Here is a 21,773-nt window from a genome sequence, read left to right on the forward strand (position 1 = left end):
TTAAAGAACTCTATACTTTCTATATTCACCTTGGCCCTCTCAACTGAACAATTGGTATAAATCTTGGTGTTGTGTCTCATCCTAATACCCATGTCTTTTCATCATCCAAGTTGCCAACCTTGGAACGTTTGGCACTGTTTAGCGACAGCAAACCTGCCAAATGTCTCTCATATGGCGATCATTTTAGCTCCCTTTAATAAAGAACATGTCTCGTCCTGCAAAATAACGTGTGACTTTATTCTTTCTGTCCAGTAACACCACCCGTTAACCTTTCGCTCCAATGTGATTGACAGCTCTGTGCTCTTCCTTCTGCATCTGCACCGGAGACACCGCACGGGGGCGCGCCCTTGCGCGAGCGCGCACGCGCAATCGCAGGGGAAGTGCGCGTTCCCGCTGCACGTCTCTTGTGCTTGTGGCTGAGCGACAGACAGACAGACAGACAGAGAGGAAGGCTCAAGATGGAAGGAGGTGCGTACGGCGCTGGAAAGGCTGGGTCTGGTGTTGATCCCATCGCTTTCCTCAAACAGCTCCAAACCATTCTCCGCATCGTCAGCTGGGTAAGGCAGCGGGGATTCTTGAATGCAATATCTTTTTATTAATTTTTAATTGGAAATAAAAGGCTGTACGTGCGATATGCGATCTTTATAAATTGTGGAGTGATGTATGGAGACATCACCTACCTGGCAGAGATTTCTGAGAATCCAGGTGCTGTCGTGTTACTGATTCAAAGAAGATAGACACAACCCTAGAATGCATTTTCTTCCTCCTATTTTCTGTAGCTATCCGTGTTGTTCTAACAGCAAATAACCTGAAATGCCAAGGTGATTTTGATCATCATCATGAGATTTTTTTTATTAAGATGGGAGCAGAACGCCCAGTATTGCTCCGATGCTTGTTAATTGTTCAACGTCTGGGAAAATGAAATTTAGATATCGATCTTTATTTATTTTTGGCATTGTGGTGGTAAATGCCAGTCATTGGCCAAGCACATTTCATACAAATCAAGATGTCTGAGTGCAGACAGATTTTCAATCGTAACACGGAACTTACTGGCGTTATTTTAATCTTCTGTACTGTACATAAATGCATTTGTTCTTCCCCCATCTCCCCTGTGAAATGGTGGGGAAATCCATTTTCACTTCTGTGTCTTTGTACAAAACCAAGATCTGCCAGTATCGGTTGTGCCAGTTATTTCTTCTGAGCAGGCTTGTTTCTGTACGTCGTCTAATGTCAGAATGATCAGATACTAAATACTGTCATTCCAAGGACCTGTACTAGCAAAACGAGAGTTCACCCCCGCCCCCGTTAGTTCTTCAAATTAGTATACATTACTTGCTTACTGTGATCCCAATACTTGGAAACGTGGGAAATTCCGTATTTGTATTGATTAGTCAGCGCAGCACAAAGTTAAATGCCAGTTGCTTCAAGTAAACGAGATTTCAGGAAATGGGTTATAAACTCACCTTTCAATTCGGGTTAAGACTTTGTATAAAGTTTGAATACAACTAATCAGGGGTTCAGTTGCTCTGCAGTCCCTGGCGCCTTTATTTTACAATTGGATGCTTGTATGGATTTTATTCATTTGTAGGAAACATTGTCGTCAGTTAGACATTAAATTACATTCCCAGGCCTTGATATCAATAACACAAAAGCTCTCATTGAGATTCATTTAACACTTGTTAAGACATTTGATATACTTTTGAGTTTTTTTTTTCATTTATTCATTGTGTTTCGTCAAGGTTTGCATACGTTAATCCAAAGTACTTTTTGTACCCAATTGTGTTCTAAATTTCATAAATGGGATTTTGTCGCAAATGAACAGGAACTTTTAATTTTGTTTGTTATAATTTGTAACATTGATTTAGTTTTTCACGTTAAGCCCAGCACACATGCTTTTCGACAACAGTTCAAGCATCATTTATCCGATGTGTTCTTATTACGTGACGTGAGGTTATAACGTTTGATTCCAATACTAATTGGATGTCATCTGGGCTCATCTTGTGCGTGCTTTGTGCTTGAGCTGGGACTGTTAACGAAACAATAACTCCCACGTCATGTATGCGCGCTGTCTCGCCTATGTAACAAAAAAAGGGGGGATCACTTAATAGTCCCCTCAGCAATGTAGATGCCATTCACTTTGCCATTCCCTTTTATGATTGACATTTATTTATGAGTCATCCAAAACCAAACATTGTTGCTTGTGTCTTAGTGGAAGGGCCTGTTTCCATGCTGTATGTCACTATGACTCTATGACAGCTATGCACATGATTGTAGAGTAGGTTCGATTAAAAAGTAATGACTTTCTAATGAGTGTGTTGGGAATTGAATGATGGAAGAAATACAGTAATCCGTTCAGGATTCTGTTCTGCTGGTCAACAGAACAAGTATTACCCTACCTAATGGTGTTCCGGGTGAATTTCACACGTGTGAATTTCGGTGAGTTTTAAATTCAACATAGTTAAAATAAGTGGGTAACTCTCATTGTTGGGGACTTTGCGTCCCTTTCGCATTAAGCACAAGGGGTGGCGAAACTGGAATTGTTTTCATAATCTGCTCACTCGCTTTTGTTTCCCACAGTTTGTGTGCATTAATTAAATTTTACACAGGAGCGTAGGTTTTGTTGTGAGACGCTGCTTCGCAGTCGCGTGAACATTTTGTAACAATTGATGGACTTGGCTGACACTGTCCATCAGTCACGCCATAAGCCTGTTTCGCTGGAGGACCAGCGATCGACGTAGCCCTCAATTTGGGAATCAATTTGAACCCTTTTTAAAAGCAAATCAAAATACCCTTGCTGACTAATGCTGTTTGCTTTTGAATGGGATCCAGAATAGGAAATAATACCATTTACTATTCTGCTCTGCGAGCGCATTTTATTGGCAAGATCTGGAAAATGATGTCATCTGAGCGTATTTACTAATTTTGGTCCTCTAGCGGCCTTCCACTGTAATCTCCAGGTATGGAGATATGTGGGAGACGCAGGTTAAGTACTTAAAACAATTCCCCTGGCCATTGCATAGTTTTGTGTGGTTTTCGTGTTCATAATTTTTCGAATTATGAAAGTAAAACTCATAATTTTGTACACTGTAAGGGATTGTGTTAGTCACAGGTTGGAAAAGAATTGAAAACAATGAACCCACATTGCGGACTTGTACAAAATAACAGAAACGAGCAGCCTAACGTTTTATTTTACTTTAACCTGTAAAACGATACTCGCCTTGGAAACAAACTATTACTAATGCTGGGGACAGTCACAAGGTAAATTATATGTAGTTTGGAAACAAGAATTCTATTTGAACTTTAATTTTTAATAATATTTCTTGAAGTGGTCTTCTGATTTCTTAGTTTTAAACAATCAAGCAGAGTTTTAATTATATAAAGAGCAAAAATATAATAGTACAACATTTTGTGGAAATTCTCATGTGATCTGTTCCAAAGTAAATGTATAAAACATTGCTATTTCAAGTGTTCCAGAAACTTCCATGTTCACAGTTCTCTTCCTCCTCACCATTTCATTTATGGAGTTAGCTGAAAATTCCTGTCTTTTTTTTAAACTGAACCTACTCAATAGAAGGTGCTGAATTTCCCATTTTATAAACTCTGCAGGTTACTCATTAGCGATTCATAACCAATATTCTCATTCATAAAATAACAATCTGTCATTATTTGTGACTGAGCCAATTGCAAAGTCTGTTTATATTTTAATTAATGTTTGACTTTCACGCAAGCCTTTTCCCAGGTAGTCGATGGTGACAAACTTTGGAACAATCACACTGATATTATATGAGGCCTTAAGATATATTTTATTTAAATTCTTACGTATTCTGTCTGACTTAAAGCGATAGTCACCAGACCAAAACAAGAGGGAACTACTTCATGCTTTTCACCTGTTTTGATACTGGGATTTGGGAGATATTGCCTTCAACAGCCTTAACAAGTCTTTTGATTGTGTGAACAGGATTTTTTTGAAGAAACTTGGCTGCTTGCTGAAACTGCTCAGTGACCTATTCCTTTCTTATCAACGTGAAGGGCAAGGTCACTATGAGGGTGCTACATTGGAACCACTGTGGCTACAAGATCCACAGTGGGGTCAAATAGGGTTGCACTCAGGAGCCAATGTATTTGGCTGTCATGTGCTTTCAGCTCATCAGAGAGGCTGACTATGTTCACACCACAACTGATGTGGTGAACATGTTGTTCGACCTCATCTGTTTGAGGGTGAATGTCTTCACCAGAGGCTGCTTCATGCTGCTGACACTGTACTAGGTTCCTGTACCAAGGAATAGGCCCTGATTTTAATGGACAGGTTCCCTCATGCCTTTAAAGATTCCAGATTGACTATCAGGAAGCTGGATATTATTGTTGGATGCAGGGTGCTGACCTATTGATTAGTATTAGTAATGTGTTACTGGAAGTTGTTGACATCTTCCAATATCTAGGTTCCACAACACACTCGTTGCAAAAACTGCCTGTTACGTACAAGCTGAGAGAGTGTGAACAACAGAGCCTGAAGAAGTACACAAGATGTAGATCTACCAAGCCTCTGCCCTTACTAACATCTCTAAAGTAGTAAGGCCTGGGCTGTATATGCAAAGAAGGCTTCACAGCTTGCACACTGGCAACACCAGATGCATCTTAGGTATCCCAGTGATCTCTTGGTGGGATAAATACATCAGTGTCCAGGAGTGTGCTGATTCTGTCAGTCATACATTCATTACCAAGCCAATCATCTGCTGGATGGATGGTGGCCACCTTCCCAAGTACATGAAGTTCAGTCAACTGGCCACTATGCCACAACCTGCTGAATATTCATACCTCTGTTACAAGGACAATTAAGCAAGATACGAACATGACAGACACTGACACAGAGGTAGCCAGTGACATTCAGGATCACTGATGCCTGACCGCTCAGGACGGCATTGGAAAAGAAGAGAAGAAATGGAAAGCTCAGCTGGCTGAGAGGAGTGCCCAGAGGAAACAAGAGGCCAGCACGTTTTGTGCCTTCTCAGCCTGTAGCCTTCACCAACTGTGAACGCACTGTAAGAGTCGGCTAACTGCAGATGATGTTCCACAAGGATTTGACACCAAACTATAAACCATCATCTACAGGACAGAAGGCTGCCTCTGCTTTGAAGGTGTGATCACATCTATACCCTAGAAACAACTACTGTTGCTGAGACTTGAATATTGTCCTGTTAATACTATAATTTGGTTTATTTAATAGTACATGTATTACTTTCCAGTTTAGGTTCCATGAATGTTCTAGAGAAGATACTCCATTATTAGGTCATCTTCTACTCTATGGCTTCTTTATTACAAGAGTTAGGAAGTTGGACAGGAAAACATATGGGAATGTAATCGATGCAGAACATAGAACAGTACAGCACAGGAACAGACCCTTCACCCCATGATGTCTGTGCCGAGCATGATGCCAAATTAAACTAAATCTCTGCCAGCACATGATCCATATCCGGCCATTCCCTGCATATTCATGTGTCTATCTAAAAGCCTCTTAAATACCACTATTGTATCTGCTACCATCACACTTGCCCCGCACATCTCCTTTACACTTCCCTCCTCTCACCTTTAAATGCATGTCCTCTAGTGTTTGAAGTTGATTTAAAATGTGGGGAACAAAAAACACCTCAAATAAATCCAGTCTTTAAAAGCAAACTGACGATAGCCAAAACCTCTTGGGACTTGATTCCCCCACTTTTGTTCAGGTACACTTGCAGAGATCATGTTTCAGACCCAGTGATACATGAGATCTTGACTTGGGACATATGGTGAGGAATTCCCAGTTTAGGAAGTCTCTGGTCTGGTCCAATCCTGAAGGCTGATGACTTTGAGTATGAAGGGACATTACCACTGCTGCTAATAACATTAACGTGCATCCATGAAGAACCTTTGAAGAATCAATTGTTTATTTGTGTTCTTTGTAGTAACATCTTGCCAAGCTTTGCTGGAACATCTCCACAGTTCTGTGGACATTTATCTTGCTGGACTTTAGAGAAAAATATAGGGCTTTAAAGTAATGAAGAGCTTCCTTCTTTCAAATTATACACATTTTTTAAGATTGATTGAAATCTTGAAGTTAAGAGTACTTGAGTATAAAGTGGATGGTCCAGGGGTGGTTTGGATTTTTAAAAAAAAGTTCCTTTCACTGGAAGTCCCTCCAGGGAAATTCTGGGATTGTTATTACCTCATCATTCAAATATGTGTTGTTTATTCATTTACTTCAGCCCCTTAGAAGGGAATTTAACAGACCAGTTCCAGTTATCGAGGGTAACTTGCGAATGTGGGAAGTCATTTGACTGTAGTGACAAGCGTTGACTGTGTATAGGAATTTACCAAAGTTTTTCTGTGGTTTTTGAGATTTTCACAGGAGATTAAATTATTAGGTGGGGAATCGGTGTGTAAATAGATTATGGACCATAGCTGGATAAAGCAGACTTTGTGGGCCCGATGAATTTAGAATTTACTTTCCATTTCACTTGTTCATTTATGTTTGTATAAAAATTAATTGTTACATGTATAATTGCAAGTGCATTCTTGTTTTATTGCCTCGGACATCAAAGTGCATTGTACAGCTAATTAAATAGAACTGCTCTGATGGGCTGAAATGGCCTCTTTCTATGTGGTCAGGAAGTATGGAAATATTGAGTATGGAAAACTTTGAAAGTTGTGACTGTTTTAATAAAGGAAACATAGCAGCCAATTTTGCCATGGCAGTGTGAAAATGACTACTCTGTTTTAGTTGATATTAATTAAGGATTATAATGGCCAGGACAATGGGGATAACATGCCTGCCCTTAAATAATTTCATGGGATCATATACATCCACGTGGGCCGTTGGATGCGCCTTCAGCTTAACATCATGCCTAAAATAATGAACATCTGACTGTGCGGCTTTCCTTCAGTATTGCACTGGAGTGTCTGTATAGTTCATTGCTAATTCCTTTATTCCTTTTTGTCAAACCTGATGCGATAATTATTAAATAGATGCTCTTTCTTATTTAATGGCTTGAGCTAAATGCTATTTGCACTTTTTGTTATTCATTATTTTAATGAAAGGTCAACATTGATAAAAACAGAAGAGACAAATGAACAAAGAAAGCACCTGAAATGTTAATTCTGTTTCTCTTTCCGCAGATGCTGCCTGATCTGCTGAGTATTTCCACCACTTTGTGTTTTATTTCAGATTTACAGCATCTGCATTTTTTTTTTGATTTTCAACAAAGAATGCACAGCGTATGAAATGCCTTCTACATAAGATCTTTCTATTACCGAAACTGGGCATGTTTGAGAACCTGGGTGTCAGGTATACAGGAAAATAAAAAAGACGACTGGAAGCATATTTTTAGAAAGGATGTTAATTTTCTATCGTTTTAAATTGATGGATGTAAAATCTGTATCCTGGTTCCTTTTGGGCCCAACTCCTCCTTACCTGAATTTTCTTAATGATTCAATATGACCAGCATCAGGAAGACGTGCCCCCTACAGCTATGATTGACTCTGTTTAGACTCCTGGGGAAAAGAGAAAAAAAGCCTGAAAGCAATCCAGCAAAATTGTCAAATATTGATAAACACCCTTATGAACAACTTGCACTCTTGTAGCACCATTAAAGTAGTACAACGTCTCAAGCCACTTCACAGGAGTGTTATCAGGCAAAAAGATGACAATTCATGTAAGGGGAAACTAAGGCAGATGAACAAATGTTAGACTTTAAGGAGCTTCTTACATGTGGGGAGAGGGGTGCTGTGGTTTAGGGTAAAGTTCCATGGCTTAGAACCTTGGGCACCAAAGTTGGGGTAAAAAAAATATCAAGGATAGCAAGCGGTTGGAACTAGAGAAATATAGATTATCTGAAGCTCGTTTCATTTCAGCTTCATCTCTTGTTCCAGCCAACGTCCAGTCTCCAAAGTAAATGCAACTTGGCATCCTACCTAATATTTAATTGTCTCAGATTTCATTCCGTTTCCATTTGTCCAGGTCCTGTTTAAAGAAGCTGATGTTTCAATCAGTATTACAAGCTAACTCAAAAAAACATACATACTGATTTTTACTTTAATTTTATTTCAAATAATGTGCAGAAACAGTGAGGTGGAAGAACTGAAGCAGATACAGAAAGTGCTAGAACTGCTCAGGTTGGGCAGTCCCGATGCAGGGCTTCGACCTGAAACGTCGACAATTCCTTTCCTCCTTCTGATGTTGCTCGACCCGCTGAGTTCCTCCAGCAGATTGTTTGTTGCTTGCAGGTGGAAGAACATTTTGTAAGGCAGGATCTTGTGGGCAGTAAAAGATGCAAGAACAGTAGAGAATTTTGTATTGGAGCGGAAGATGATGAACTCTGGATTTAAAGAGTAGCAAGAGCTGTTTGCCAGTTTTAGGTTGTGCCTTCCTAAGACCGCTAAGTTTGAGAGAGCCAAAGTGCCTGTGCAGCAATCATACCTTAAATGGAGGGAGTGGAAGGTTTTTATTTGAGGAAAACAGATGTCTCACTCATGCTTCCCTGGAGAATGTTAACACGACTTTGTTGAGGACACAGCCTTGCACTGCAGATTCCGTAGCAATTCCAAAGAGGGATGAGAATTACATTGGTATTTGTGAAGAAGCACAGGACAAATTAAATGGAAAAAACAAAGCTGATGTAGAGCTGTGACACCAAAGTGTAAACTTGCTTCTTGTTATTTTCCTTGGGACTCACTTGAGTGTTTGCAAGTAAGCACTAAGGTTCATTTTACAGAGTATAAACCAGTTTAACCAGCAGAATTGGTTTCGTGTATCTCCGTGTAAGCATTTGACTTTAGTGAAAAGATGATTTGATGTTATGTATGGCAGTTTATAAGCCAGTCCCACAAATTCAATACATTAGGGCTATATAAGTTAGAAGAATAAAATTGTGCCACAATGAATGTTATATTTTATTGTCCTTTAAACACCTTAAATAAGATTATTTATGTTGAACATCTCAATATGTATCAAGGATTTGATCAACAGAAAATGCTGGAAATACTCAGCAGGTCAGGCTGCATCTGTGGGAAGAGAAATAAAGATAATGTTAGTTCTGTTTCTCTTCCCACAGATGTGACCTGACCTGCTGAGTATTAACAGTATTTTCTGTTTTATTTCCGATTTTGAGTATCTGCAGTTGTCTTGATTTTCAAGGGTTTGATCAAGATGGGCCAATGAGCCACTCCAATATTAACAAGTGGCAAACTATTACTGTTGTAAATCTTCTATAAATATGTTACCACGAGAAATAAAAATAAAGAATGGTGGAAATCAGCAAATCAGGCAACAGCTATGGAGAGCAGTAGAATTAACTTTTCAGGTGGATCTTTCATCACTTTGGTTGTCACTCTGAAAGGTTAACTCTGATTCTCTCTCCAAAGGTACTGCCCAACCTGAGCAGTTCCACTATTTCTGGTGGAAAATAGAGTTTCTGTATCTGCTTCAGATTTCTAGCATCAACAATGGTTTTTGCTTCTTAATGATGCCACAAGATCTTGTTTAATGGTCCCGGTGTATTTAAAGTAATTTTCCTCCTATGCGACAATTTAGAAGGCAGCTTTATTCCCAGGTACAATTTGCCTGAATAAGGATGTAGAAGTGTCAGAGTCTGCTGAAATTACATGACATAAAATTATGAATGGGTGCAGGCCCATGTTGTAGCTTTAACTGAGTACTGCATCAACCCTTCTGTGATTGCTGTGTTTTCAGGATGCAATATTGTACTTTCATATTGACTGTTCAGTTTCAACAAAAAGCACAAAAAGGCAGGAATATTTGGCTTGGGCCCTCCAAAAAATTTTCAGTCATTTAAAATACCTGTTTGAGACTAAGGCAGCAGAAGCTCATTGCCTACCTTCTGCACAGTGCCCAAGAAAACCACACTGCCTTTTGTTTAAAGTTCTGCTATGGTTTTTCCCTGTCATTATTATGCAGCTTGAACTGACTCCTTTCCACATCACTTGTTTGAACGATTGCCGCTGCCTTCAAGAAGTTTGGTGCCTGGAGGGTGGGGGAGGTGGTGAGAGCAGGTGATAAGGAAAAATGTCCTCTTTTGATTATTTTAATCTAGAGCACACTTTTGATTTGGATTAATTATAATTTCTGAGCTTGTAATTCATATCCTTTATGTTATTTAATCCAATTTTTCCATACAGTTGATATTGCATCCCTAACTCCCTAAAGGTTACCATGGAAACAAAACTCTAATATTGTTCCCCTGGAGATATTCTGGGAACTTCTACTGAACCTTGCTCAGTGATGTTTTTTTTTAAATTGAATAATATAGTAACAGATATTTGATCAAGTACCATGCAATCATTCTAATTCCAGATAAACATACGTATATTGACCTTGAAGTGCAAATATGATTTTAATGCTTGTTTCATATGCATCAATGATCTTTAATGTGCTTGTTAGTGTAATGCACAAATGTAATATGGTTTTCAACAGATACAATTTCAAGTAGGTAAGGAAAAATAAAACTCCTGAGTTTTATTTGGTGAAACACAATGATTTTTGATTTTGTGTTTAGGGAATGGTCCCTTGCCAATGACATGAACACAGCATTGACTGACAACAAGTCTTGGGTCAAGAAGGCCCAAGCACATGGGGGCTGTGTTACAAGCGCAATAGAACAGAACTTTAAGCTCGCACTTCATCCAGTCGCAGCCCCTCTGTTGACCGTCCACTTGTTTAGAATGGCTTGCGTGCTTTTCTAGTAAAGAATCGCATTGTTGAAGCTGGGAGTTTCTAGTCTTTATTGTACTTGTGGTGCTGCTGTTTCTGCATCACCGCTGCTACAATGGTTTATTTTTGCTGCACACTGATAATGATTTTTAACATTTCCTTTGCATAGATTTGCAGCCAGGAACATGCACAGGATCTTAAATTTGATAACTTTTGGATGGGAATTTTATTTGTATCCTTATTGTGAACTGTTATTGTACATGAGTCTATGCCTTGGTCGAACACACCAATGTGCCACCCAGTGCTTCCACAGATCTGTACAGTGTGATTTATCCAGATGTTTTTTGACTAACTGACATAGTAGTCTTGTACATATTTGTCCTCTGGTTTTACTACTTGTGCTGGGGCTCAAAACTATGTTTCTTCTGAACTTTTAATCCAACAGTGAAGTGTATAATTGAATGCACATTAGCAGAAAATTAATTATTGCTCTGTAGCAGGTCAGAATGAAAGTTTGAAGGTGAATCATATTTTTATAATTGAGCTCCTTTCTTCAGTGAGATTTACAGTTTAATAGTATGAGATTCAAATGCACTTTACAGTGTATAAATACTGATAATATTTAATACAATTAACAGTGCATACTCCTCATTTTAAGTAATATCCTAGAAAGCCTTCCTTCATTGCAATTTATCTACTGGGCTCTTAATAAAGAATACTTATTGATCTTTGGAAACCTGGCAAAGAATTAAAATGTTATTCAAATCAGATTCATTTGTTAGACCATAAAGCACTTAATTGTCTTCCCCATTTCAGTATTTATCATTTATAATGTATGACATTTGTTTCTAGAATGCAGTAAATACAGTTATGCAAGATAAATAATTGAAGCAGTAAACAAGTTGGCAAAGCTGGGAATCTTTGGTATTTTTTGGGCATCAAACTCCTATTTTGTGAAAACATCAATGTTTTTTTTAGAAAAAAGACTATACAAATAGTCTTGTGGTCTTGGGACATCCCAAACTTTTTCATTGAAAATGAAGTATCTTTGAAGCAAAGTGACTGTTGTAAAGTCCACCACATTTGTGATTTATAATAGTATTGGTGAATTATCAATCCGGTATAGATAAGAATATGAGATAATTGGCTGTTCAGGCAAATAGGGAAAAAAAGTTTATTTTTGTTTTAAGTTTTATTTTGATTGTCATCTGCTTTATTGGTGTTCAGGAGATGGACAACTTGGTGGAGGTAAAAAAAAATTATAGCACACACTGAAATGCTTGAAAATGCCCCCAGGAAAATTTAAATGTCCTTAAGTTAGCCACTGAATTGTGTTTTTAGCACTGGAGCTTACTTGACCCCTTCTTGTAAAAACTGTGTACATTAGTACCACACCTAGCCCTGAAGTAGTTGATGAAATAATAGCCACAACTACAACTTGGGTCATGACAAGATAGTGTCCTGTTGCACTTTTATTCCAAATTTTTATACTTGAGCCCATTAGGTTTTAGCTTTGACAAAATGTTATCCTAAAAGAGTAATAGAATTCAGAGAAAAGTAAAAGGAAATCAACATATTTGGATACATCAAATCATTAGCATTGGTCCTTGGCCTTTGTTAAGGTTTAACAAGTAGATCAACATTGTTTTATTTGAGTTTGTTGGCTTTTTTGAAACCTTTATCTTGTAGATTGTCATCTATAGATAAAGATCATTTTGGAAACCATTCAAAAATGGCCTAATATGTGTTGCAAATAACTTGATGTTTTACTAGTAGTGATAAATTATCTGTGGTTATTGTACTCTTGGGATCATATAGAAGAACACAGAGCAGGAACCAGCCACCAGGCCTCTCAAGCCTGCCCCACTATTCGGTATAATCATAGTTGATCTGCCCCTGGCCTCAGCTCCTCTTCTGTGTCAGCTACACATAGCCCTCAATTCCCCAATCTTTCAAAAATGTATCTGTGTCCTCTTTAAATACCTCTGGAGAACTTGCCTCCACAACCCTCTGGGGTAGAGAATTCCAGAGGTTCACCATTATCTGTGAGAAGAACTTCCTACATACCACAGTTTTATAGGTCTGCACACACATCTTGTAAGTGTATCCTGTTGTTTGAGATTCTTTCACCAGTGGAAACATCTCAATATCTACCATGTCATGCCCTAACAGAATCTTATGAATGTCAATAAGATCACCTTTGATCCTTTTAAACTCCAAAGATGTAAATATTTAAGCCAATCCTAATAGGACAATCTTCTCATCTCAGGAACTACCCCAGTAAATCTCTTTTGAATTGCCTCCAGTCCATTCTTAATAAAGGTGAACAAATTAACATTTAAAACTAATTTACTGTTTACTGTACATTAAGATATTCCATTCACAGTCCACGCATTGCATTGCTAAAGATAATTGCCCAAGTAAAAGTGGTCAAAAATTAGTTTCCAGTAGACAATGTGAGACTGCCAGCCACTGCTGTAGCTCTCTAGGTCCTTTGGGTGTGGGTGTTTGAATGAAATATTGCAGAATTTATCAAAGAATGGCAGCCTGGGCAAACAGTGTACACATTGCAATAAAGATTGTGTAGGCAATGTCTGATTTTGCACTTGCATTCACCAGTATGGAGGCTGGTAATGTGAAACATTTCGAGGCTTGCACTGAGGTGACATCTGCACATGATGGGAGCACAAGAGGCCTGCATCCAGAGCAGGGGACAAAAATTACACAGATACCAGCTCATAAATTCTATGCCAGAAAACACAGATGAAGACTCCATTGTGGGAGCTTACTGAAGGGTGAGCTCAGTGAAATGCCAGGTGAATTGAGAAGCATATGTTCAATGTCAAGGAGCATAGAGAAGTCTGTCACCAGCTTTACATGGAGTTTGGATGCCTCCCTTTTATAGCATCAAAGTCTACACTGATGGGCTCAACTATAATACAGCATTAGATGGGTGACTTTGCAGTGCAAGCAGCAGATGTTCAGTGTCTGGGTGTTTCAGTGGAAGCTCAGACTTCTGGAATACAATTTCAGACTGCCACCAGTGTGGCTGTGGATTACCATGGGGATTGTACTGCTCATAGCAATCCAGCAATTTTCCCTTCCACAGAATACAGGGTTGCTGGGCTGCAGTCCTGGGGGAATGGCAGTGGTCACATGGAGCACAAAGGTGATCTCCTTTATCGGGAAGGCAGCATTCATCTCCTACCACTGCCATTCCACTGGGCTTTCACCATAACTTGTCAGCCAGTCAGTCACAACAGCTGCCTCTGAGGCAGAGGTGGTGCAGGCAAGCCTTCGAGTCATGCTTTGGGTTACACTCCAAGACCATGTTCAATTGCTGCAATCAAGGTCAGCAATCCTTCATCAGTCACGATGCAGCTACTGCATAAAAGTAACAAGACAAGCAAAGGTACCTCGAGTGATTAGCTGACTTTGTATGGAAAATGACTTTTTATTTAAAGTTTGGCATTTGGGAGGTTATATTGTAGCATTATTTCGGTATTATGGTCAAGCAAACGCTGTGGTGGTCAGTGATGGAGAGTATATTAGTATTTCTCTATCTCTGTAAGATAATTGAAGATAGCAGGTATATTTAACCGTTCTTTATAAAAACATAGAACTTAGGGGGATGGAGCATTTCTTTTTCCATGTGCCTACTCCAACAGCAGCAACTCGGTCAGCGTTAACAATGTAAAAATATCTAACACAGAGGACAGTTGGTCAAACAATAGGTACAAACCCAGTATAACAGCAGCCACATGTTCTTAAGCAGTCCCTCAGGATTGAGGATGGCTTGCTTCCACCCTGGTTTTATGAGATCTGAGGCTTTCAGCATCCCCTTCCTTATACTCCCCCAACCAACCCCCCCAATCCCCATCCTTTCATATCCTTTATTGAATAAGTAGACAATAGTTTACATAAGTTTTGCACATATTCAGACACAGAGCTTCAAACTATTGTCTACTTGTTCTCTGAAGGATAGGAAAAGATGGGGATTGGGTTGGTTATGGAGTGTAGTCACTGTAAGTTGAACAGGTTCCTATTAGTCTGAAGATTAGCTCCACTCCCATAGAAGCTGTTGGAGGTGACGTGCGCCATTGCATCGAGAGAGTTTTTTGCTGCCAGTCTTCAGAGATTGGTTTTATTGTAGACCCATTATAGGTTCATAGCTTATATACCAACATGAAGCAAACATACAATGGAAACGCATACATGAAGGAGGTAAGTTGCCCATTCAGATACAACTGGCAGAGCCACAATGAAGACATTGTGCCAGGATGCTGAGCATCGATCTGCACAGTTCACTATCTATCATTACATGCCAAGTTGACACTGAGGGAGTAGAATCACTTTTCTTAGTAGAACCTCTCACAGTTGACATGTGGCAGCTTCAGTGATCTCCCTGTAGTCAAAAACAGCCTGCACGGTGAAGAAGCCAGCATTTCTTGCAATGCTGTCTGGTCTCTCTGTCTGTTGGTCTCTGGAAAATGTATGAGTTGTAGCCTGCTGTCTTTGGATGGAGTGTGACTGTGATGTTCCTTAAGCAACACTGCATAGCAAAGTGCAAGATGTGAAGACCTCCTCAATGAGTTGCAGACATCTCATGTGATATCCCTTGCTGAGGTTCAGATAAGAGGATTACTTCGTGAACCCACTCTGGAGTGACGGGGCCTCCTGCTAACAATCCTCCTCCTCTTTCTTCTCCAACCCTCTCTTTGCTCATGCTCCCATTATGTTCTGTTGCAAGGAGAAAGCCTACTTATGCATCCACATCTGGTATCAACAGGTTCGGGTGGATACCTTGAAGTCCTTCAGTGCATGCCACATCAGCTCTGGCAAGCACAAATCCTTTATAGAACTGCCACAATAGTAAAAAGATATTAACCACCAATAACCTGCACGTAGTTAATGATCCCTTCAAATAGAACAGCTGGGGGCAGGGGTGGTGGGAAAGGGGGGCTGTGTCCTTCCTACTATTTATTGACCCACGATGGCTTTTGTGATGTCTTAAAAAAAAATTGGGCTTTACGCATCAATTTCTCTCTCAACAAATCTAATGCATATGAATTTATTCTTTTGTACTCACTACTTTAGCTACATTAACAAGGTGAGTGATGGAATCTGCTGGAAGTGTCTTGTGACGAATACAATTCTAAATTGGAGTCAATTTATCATCTGAAGTGTTTAACACACATGAGAGTAGTTACCAATTTTTCTTTTGGCCATCTTTAAACAAGTTATTTTAAACACCACTGATATTGTGACTCAGAACAGCTACAGTTTCAAATGCCATTTGTTTTATATGCATAAGTCCATGACTCACAGACAGTTCCTACAGTCTCCAGTGATTTAACTTCGGAGATCTTGCCATACCTCTGCTCTTAATTCATTATAGCAATAACACTTAAAAGTTTCTTACAACTTTAATATGCAGAGTCTTGAAGAGATGTAAAAAGACGTGGGGGTAGAAATTAATCCTCGGTCACACACACTAAATGTTTAATATGGTAGCTCAGCACATTCAATGAAATTTCCATTGGAACCAAACTTTGGAAGCAGAATCTATCATGCATTTAGCACCTATAACATGGGCCAAATTTCTACCCCAGAATTTATTAGCCTTTTATGGTGGGCATAGGAACAATGTTTTTACTTTTGGTGGATGGTTCTTTATCGGGCAGGGCTCATTTCCATCCCATTATAACTTTGCTGGTTTTGTGATCTTTTATGTGAGACAAAAAGGGATTAGTGTAGGAATAACATAACATAGGTGCTGACAATTGGCAAGGATTCAGTGGGTCAAAGAGCCTGGTTCCGTGCTGTATGTCTCTCTGATTAAGATGTGCTACAAGAAGCTCAGACTGTAGCATTCTTGCCACTCAGCAAGATAGCTGTGGGTTCAAGCCCCACACCAAACAGAAGCAGCAAATTGTATGTATGAAGTGTCTTTTAAAGTAGTGAAACTTGTCAGGAAGCTTGACAGGAGCCTTATGAAACACAACGTTAGACACCAAGCTATCAGAGGATTATTTAGGCAGATGACCAAAAGTTTAGAATGAGTGGTACAATTTAAGGGGCAATTTCAGGACTACTTGGAACCTTGGCAGCCGAAGGCACAGCGTTCAATTGTGAAGCAATTAAATTAATGGCTGATGCAGAAGCCAGAAGTGGAGGAGTGCAGATATGGGGTAGGAAGATATTCCAGAGAAGGGGGAATGAGTCTGTGGAGGGATTGGGAAACAAGGATGAGAACTTTAACTTGGAGCATTAGGTGATGTGGTCAGTGAGCAGAAGAAGTGGAGTGGAACGTCCATATGGTACTGTATCATGCATTTAGTCCATGCGGCAGAGAACCAAGAGGACTTGGTGTGAATAAGGATATGAGAAGCAGAGTTTTGGATCTCAGTAAAAAAGCATGTGACATATTGGCAGTGCTGTCCTTATGACATTTTGAATAGAAGCCCTATTTCCCCATTTTGATGCATTTAAATTTCCCATAACTGTACTTGAAGAATTGGGGAATTCCTCTAGTCTTGGCCAATATTTATGTTTACATCTATAAACCACATTAGGTGTATTTTTCATGTTTTTTTAAATCTTACTTTGTGTGTAAATTAACTATTGTGTTTCAGTGCATTAGGAAGTGACTACACAAATGTTTCTTTGACATTGAAATGTTTTGGGACGGCTGAGGTTGGGAGATGTGCAAGCTCTTTCTTACTGTGCACTGGAACTCTTCATTTTTGATCATACCCAAAGTACTTGGGCTAAAATTGAATATAAATTACCGATAAATAATCCAGGATGTGTTATTAAGGATGGTGGAATGTTTAGTACGACATCATGCAGTACCATTTTCCAAAAGAAGCATAGAAGAGAGTTTCTTTAGAGTTTGAAAAGTTAGGATTATAAATAATATCACATTATCTCTCAATTTTGTTTTCTAAATAGTAACTTATCTAATGACAATTCTATAAATGTCATTGATTTAACAGAATCATATAAACTTGGACATAGAAGGAGGCCATTAAGCCCATCATGGACTACTGGCAAAAAAGGGTTATTTAGATTAAATTCACTTCACAATTCTGGTTGTGGATCATAAGTTGCAGCATTTCAGGTGCTCTTCTGAGTACACATAGTGCAAGTGTTCCCAGGAACGAGAGCACTCCAAGAACCAGCACCAAGGTGGGTGATTATAGCATCACTGACAGTGCTGCTGTGCCGGGAACCCCACCCCCAGGTGTGAACTCCCTGCCCTGACTGCTGCTGTGCTGGCAACCGGGCACAAATCCAGCGATGACTCACCCACAGCTCAGTGTGGAGAGGCTGCCAGTGAGGGCTGGGCAAGCAGAGCTGCCGCTCAGCACTGAGATGTGGGGTTCAGGGCTGCACCCTGGCCCTGTGGCGAGCGCAGGCCATTGCTGGGGATGGGCGGCACCTGTTCCATGCACAGATGTGATGGACACTGCTCTCCCCAGCCCAGAGATTTCTCCATAGCAACAAGTTCAACAGTGGTCACTGGCCACTGAGCTCGTGCAGCCAAACAAAGAGGAGGAGGAGACCCCAGCTTCCATCACATCCCACAGGATATGGAGAGAGACCCTAGGATCCACGGGGTCTGTCCACACACGGAGCAGGTGGTGCCAGTCCCCAGCGATGGCCCACTCTCTCCCCAACGGCTGAGGAGCAGCCCTGAACCCCACATCTTGCCAAATGTGGGCAATGGGACTAAGATGGGCATCTTGGTTGGCATGGATGAGATGGGCCAAAAGGCCTGTTTCCGTGCTGTATTACTCTATGACTCTATCGCAGTGCAGCTCACCCACCCCATCCCTCACAGGTAGCAACTCCGCACTAAGCCGTGAGTGATGTGTTGCTGTGAGGTTGCCGGAGAACAAGGGTTCTCAGTGGGCAGCCCGACGAAATATGGTAAGTTCCTGTGAGTGTTCAGACTGGAGGACTAAGAACACAGAGCTCTGCAGGGCAGTGCTAAGCAGGGGACCAGTATATGACTGAAACTGGGACGAAGGCTTCTAGTCATTGGGTTCCAGACCCCAACCACTATTTGGATGAGGGAAAGTAATCCTTTATCTTCCCCTAATCCTTCTGTCAAGTCCACACCATTGTTATTGATCCTTCCATGAAGGGAAATGGCTCCTCCCTGTCTCAGCCTCTCATAAATTTGCACATCTCCATTCCCTCCCTCACTCTCTGTCTCAACCCCACCTCAACCAAGGTCCCCTCAGTCCCAGCAACATCCTAGATTTTCTTCACACAGTCTGGTGATGCTTTCACATCCTGCTGATGTTGTGGTAGCCAGAACTGGGTGGCTGAGCTAATCTTTTAAGTAGTTTCAGGATCACTTCTCTGCTCTTGTGTTCTATGCCTTGGCCAGCCCCCTAGCAATTTTGTTTCCAAGTGCAGTTAACCTCATTACAGAGACAGTGCTTCACATGACAAAGATCTAGCAACACTGTAAAATTCTGAGAACCTGGCACCCTTGGACTTCAGATTTTCTGGACTAGGGATGTTGTTATTTTTGTTTAAACTAACACCTCAGTAGGCAGGACATTGAAGGATACCATCCTAATGTGGGCAAATGGGATTCATGTGGATGGGCAAAAAGGTCAGCATGGACATGATGGGCCAAAGGGCCTCTTTCTGCACTGTATAACTCTGACCCCAGCCTACCTTTAATTCACTCTTTTTTAGATTTGATACACAGGTAAGAAAAATTTTTCATTGAACCAGGTGACTTTAAAGGGAACACTGGAAACATAAACTCCCTGAGGCCCCGGTTCCCATGGTCCTTTTATAGTCACTGGGGCCCTAAGAAGCATGGGAACAGGGCCCCAGTGAGTTGGACACCAATTCATCAGGATTTCTAAATCATCGGATAGTGGAGTTTGGTGGAGCACTGCCACATAATGTTAAAACTGCCTGCTTATTTGTACAGTCGTATATTATTCTCATGATTTTTTTTTTGTTTTCACAATGCACATACACTTTCCTCACCATGCTTAACGACCAAATGGTCACTGACTGGACAGTGCCTCTTTGCAGAATTAAGCAGTAACTTTGGAAGGATAAAAAGTTAATTATTGTTTTGTTCTGGAAGTAGGTCTGTAGATCTCCAAATTAACTTATCAGTGGTATTTCCAACATTATAATAATGTTGATTAGAGGGAGTTCTCTTGTGAAGGGGAATAATGACACTGGAACTGAGACATAAGGCTGTAATTACTCTCAATCATTACTTGCTGCTGTGCCCGTATTACAATAATGCTGCACAATGTATTGTACAGATACTCTACTGGTGCAGAATTCAGTCACCAGGGAAGGCTTTATATGGCCTATTAGCAGTGTATAAATGATGAGGATAGGGTTGGGGGGAAGGACTGTGGAATTGTGGCAGGAAAAGTCAGGCAGAAACACTTTCTGTTCATTTTTCACAATTCAATCAAATCTTCCTAGTTTGGTGCCTATTATTTAAATGCCTTTGGTATTCAGCGGTCTGGAGGAGCCAACTGAAACTCCAAGTCCCCACTTTTGGTGTCCAAGCTTTGGAAAATTGCACTGAAAGTCTGTCAGCATCACTCTTGTATCGTTTGTGCATTGCAGCACATCTCAGAATCTCCCTTAAAGGCACTTTATTCATGAAGCAACTTTCAGAGTGAGCGGGCATTCTTACAGTTGCTTCGTCTCCAAAGATTCCATCTAGAAGGCTGACCACAAACCTTGTTGCAATGATAGCCAGCAGCTAGTCACATGAAACAATCCTTCAATTATTAAATGGACAACTATTGTCCACAAATTGAAATTACCATGGCACACATGTTACATTCCCCATTTGGCAGAGAGTTTCGGAGATAATTGGGTTGACGATTGTCCTTCCTGATCTGGTCCTGACTGGTTATTATTCTCCAGGGGCCTGTTGAATTGTGGTGTTCATGTTCTGCAGGTCACTGGTGAGTCCATTTGCACATTGGATTAAAAAAAACTCCTCAGTGGTCTTCCCAAAATGGCATTTGTTCCTCTGATATGAGATGCCCTTCTCCATTGTGTCCTGTATGATCCAGGGTGTGGTGACTGTCAAGTCAGCATTTGTCTTCCACCACATTTCGAGTTAGTCAATGTGAACTTCATCCTTACTGTGCCTCCAGTTCTTAGCAGTGGCAAGTCTGTGGCACCTCAGCTGTGGAATGTACTTTTCCTCTTTTAGCCACTTCCAGTTATCCATCTTTTGTTTTACATTTCTGGTCCAACAGCCTTTCTGTTGTTAGGAGTAGTTTCTGTTCCTCGCTTAAGCCTCTGCACAGGACTACTTATTGTTCTTGGGTTGAGGTACTGTGGAAGTCTAAGATGTTGTAGCAAGGGTCTGAGTGTGAGATTTAGCTACCTTCAGCAGTTCCTTGACACCTCAACAATGTTCTCTGCCTTTCCAATATACTGTGGAAAATGACATTATATTGTCTGGGTGATCAAACTATTAGTTCTTTGAGAACCTCACTAAGTTGTCTGATGTGAATAGTGATCCTTTATTAGTGATCAACATCTCAGGGATGCTACATTTGGCAAACTGAGATATTCTTAATTCAAAGATATTGATTACTGGTGTTTTCTAAAAGTCTATCTCCCAGAATGTTGAAAATTAGTCATCTATCATCAGATACATTTTCCCATCCAGGTGTAACTGATCTGACCTGATTTTTACCCCAGGGCTGTCTGAGACTTCATACGTTTCCTTTGGTTCCTTTTGAGAGATCAGCAGCTTTCACATTTCTGCATACAGTTTCTGATCTCCTTGGCTGGTAGATGTTTTCTCTCATTCTACAGAAGCAAAACTCCCAGAAATGAGGAATAAATGGGTTTTACCATCTTGTTCTTTTGTAGCTTGGTTACAATTACCCTTTTGACTCCAAAGATCAGGTTACCTCAAGTGCCCAGTTCATCTCTCATGTGAGGTCGAAATGAGTTTGGTTTGAAACTCTGCTCATCAAGTGCTTTATGCCAAAATTCATACAAAAACAGAAAATGCTGGAAACACTGAGCAGGACAGGGAGTA

General features: G+C 40.3%; 1 protein-coding gene across 1 annotated transcript in view; it reads left to right on the forward strand.

Annotated features, from left to right (window-relative positions):
- The first annotated feature begins 402 nt into the window (after positions 1–402).
- Positions 403–21,773, forward strand: part of syngr3a (synaptogyrin 3a) — a 52,254-nt gene continuing 30,883 nt past the window's right edge. Inside the window, exon 1 of the mRNA XM_052022027.1 lies at positions 403–557. Within this exon, the coding sequence (XP_051877987.1) occupies positions 459–557 (99 nt within the window). The 5' untranslated portion in view covers positions 403–458. The remainder of the gene's footprint in view (positions 558–21,773) is intronic.

This window comes from Pristis pectinata, chromosome 8 (genome assembly GCF_009764475.1).
Source record: "Pristis pectinata isolate sPriPec2 chromosome 8, sPriPec2.1.pri, whole genome shotgun sequence".
In the NCBI taxonomy this organism is placed as follows: Eukaryota; Metazoa; Chordata; class Chondrichthyes; order Rhinopristiformes; family Pristidae; genus Pristis; species Pristis pectinata.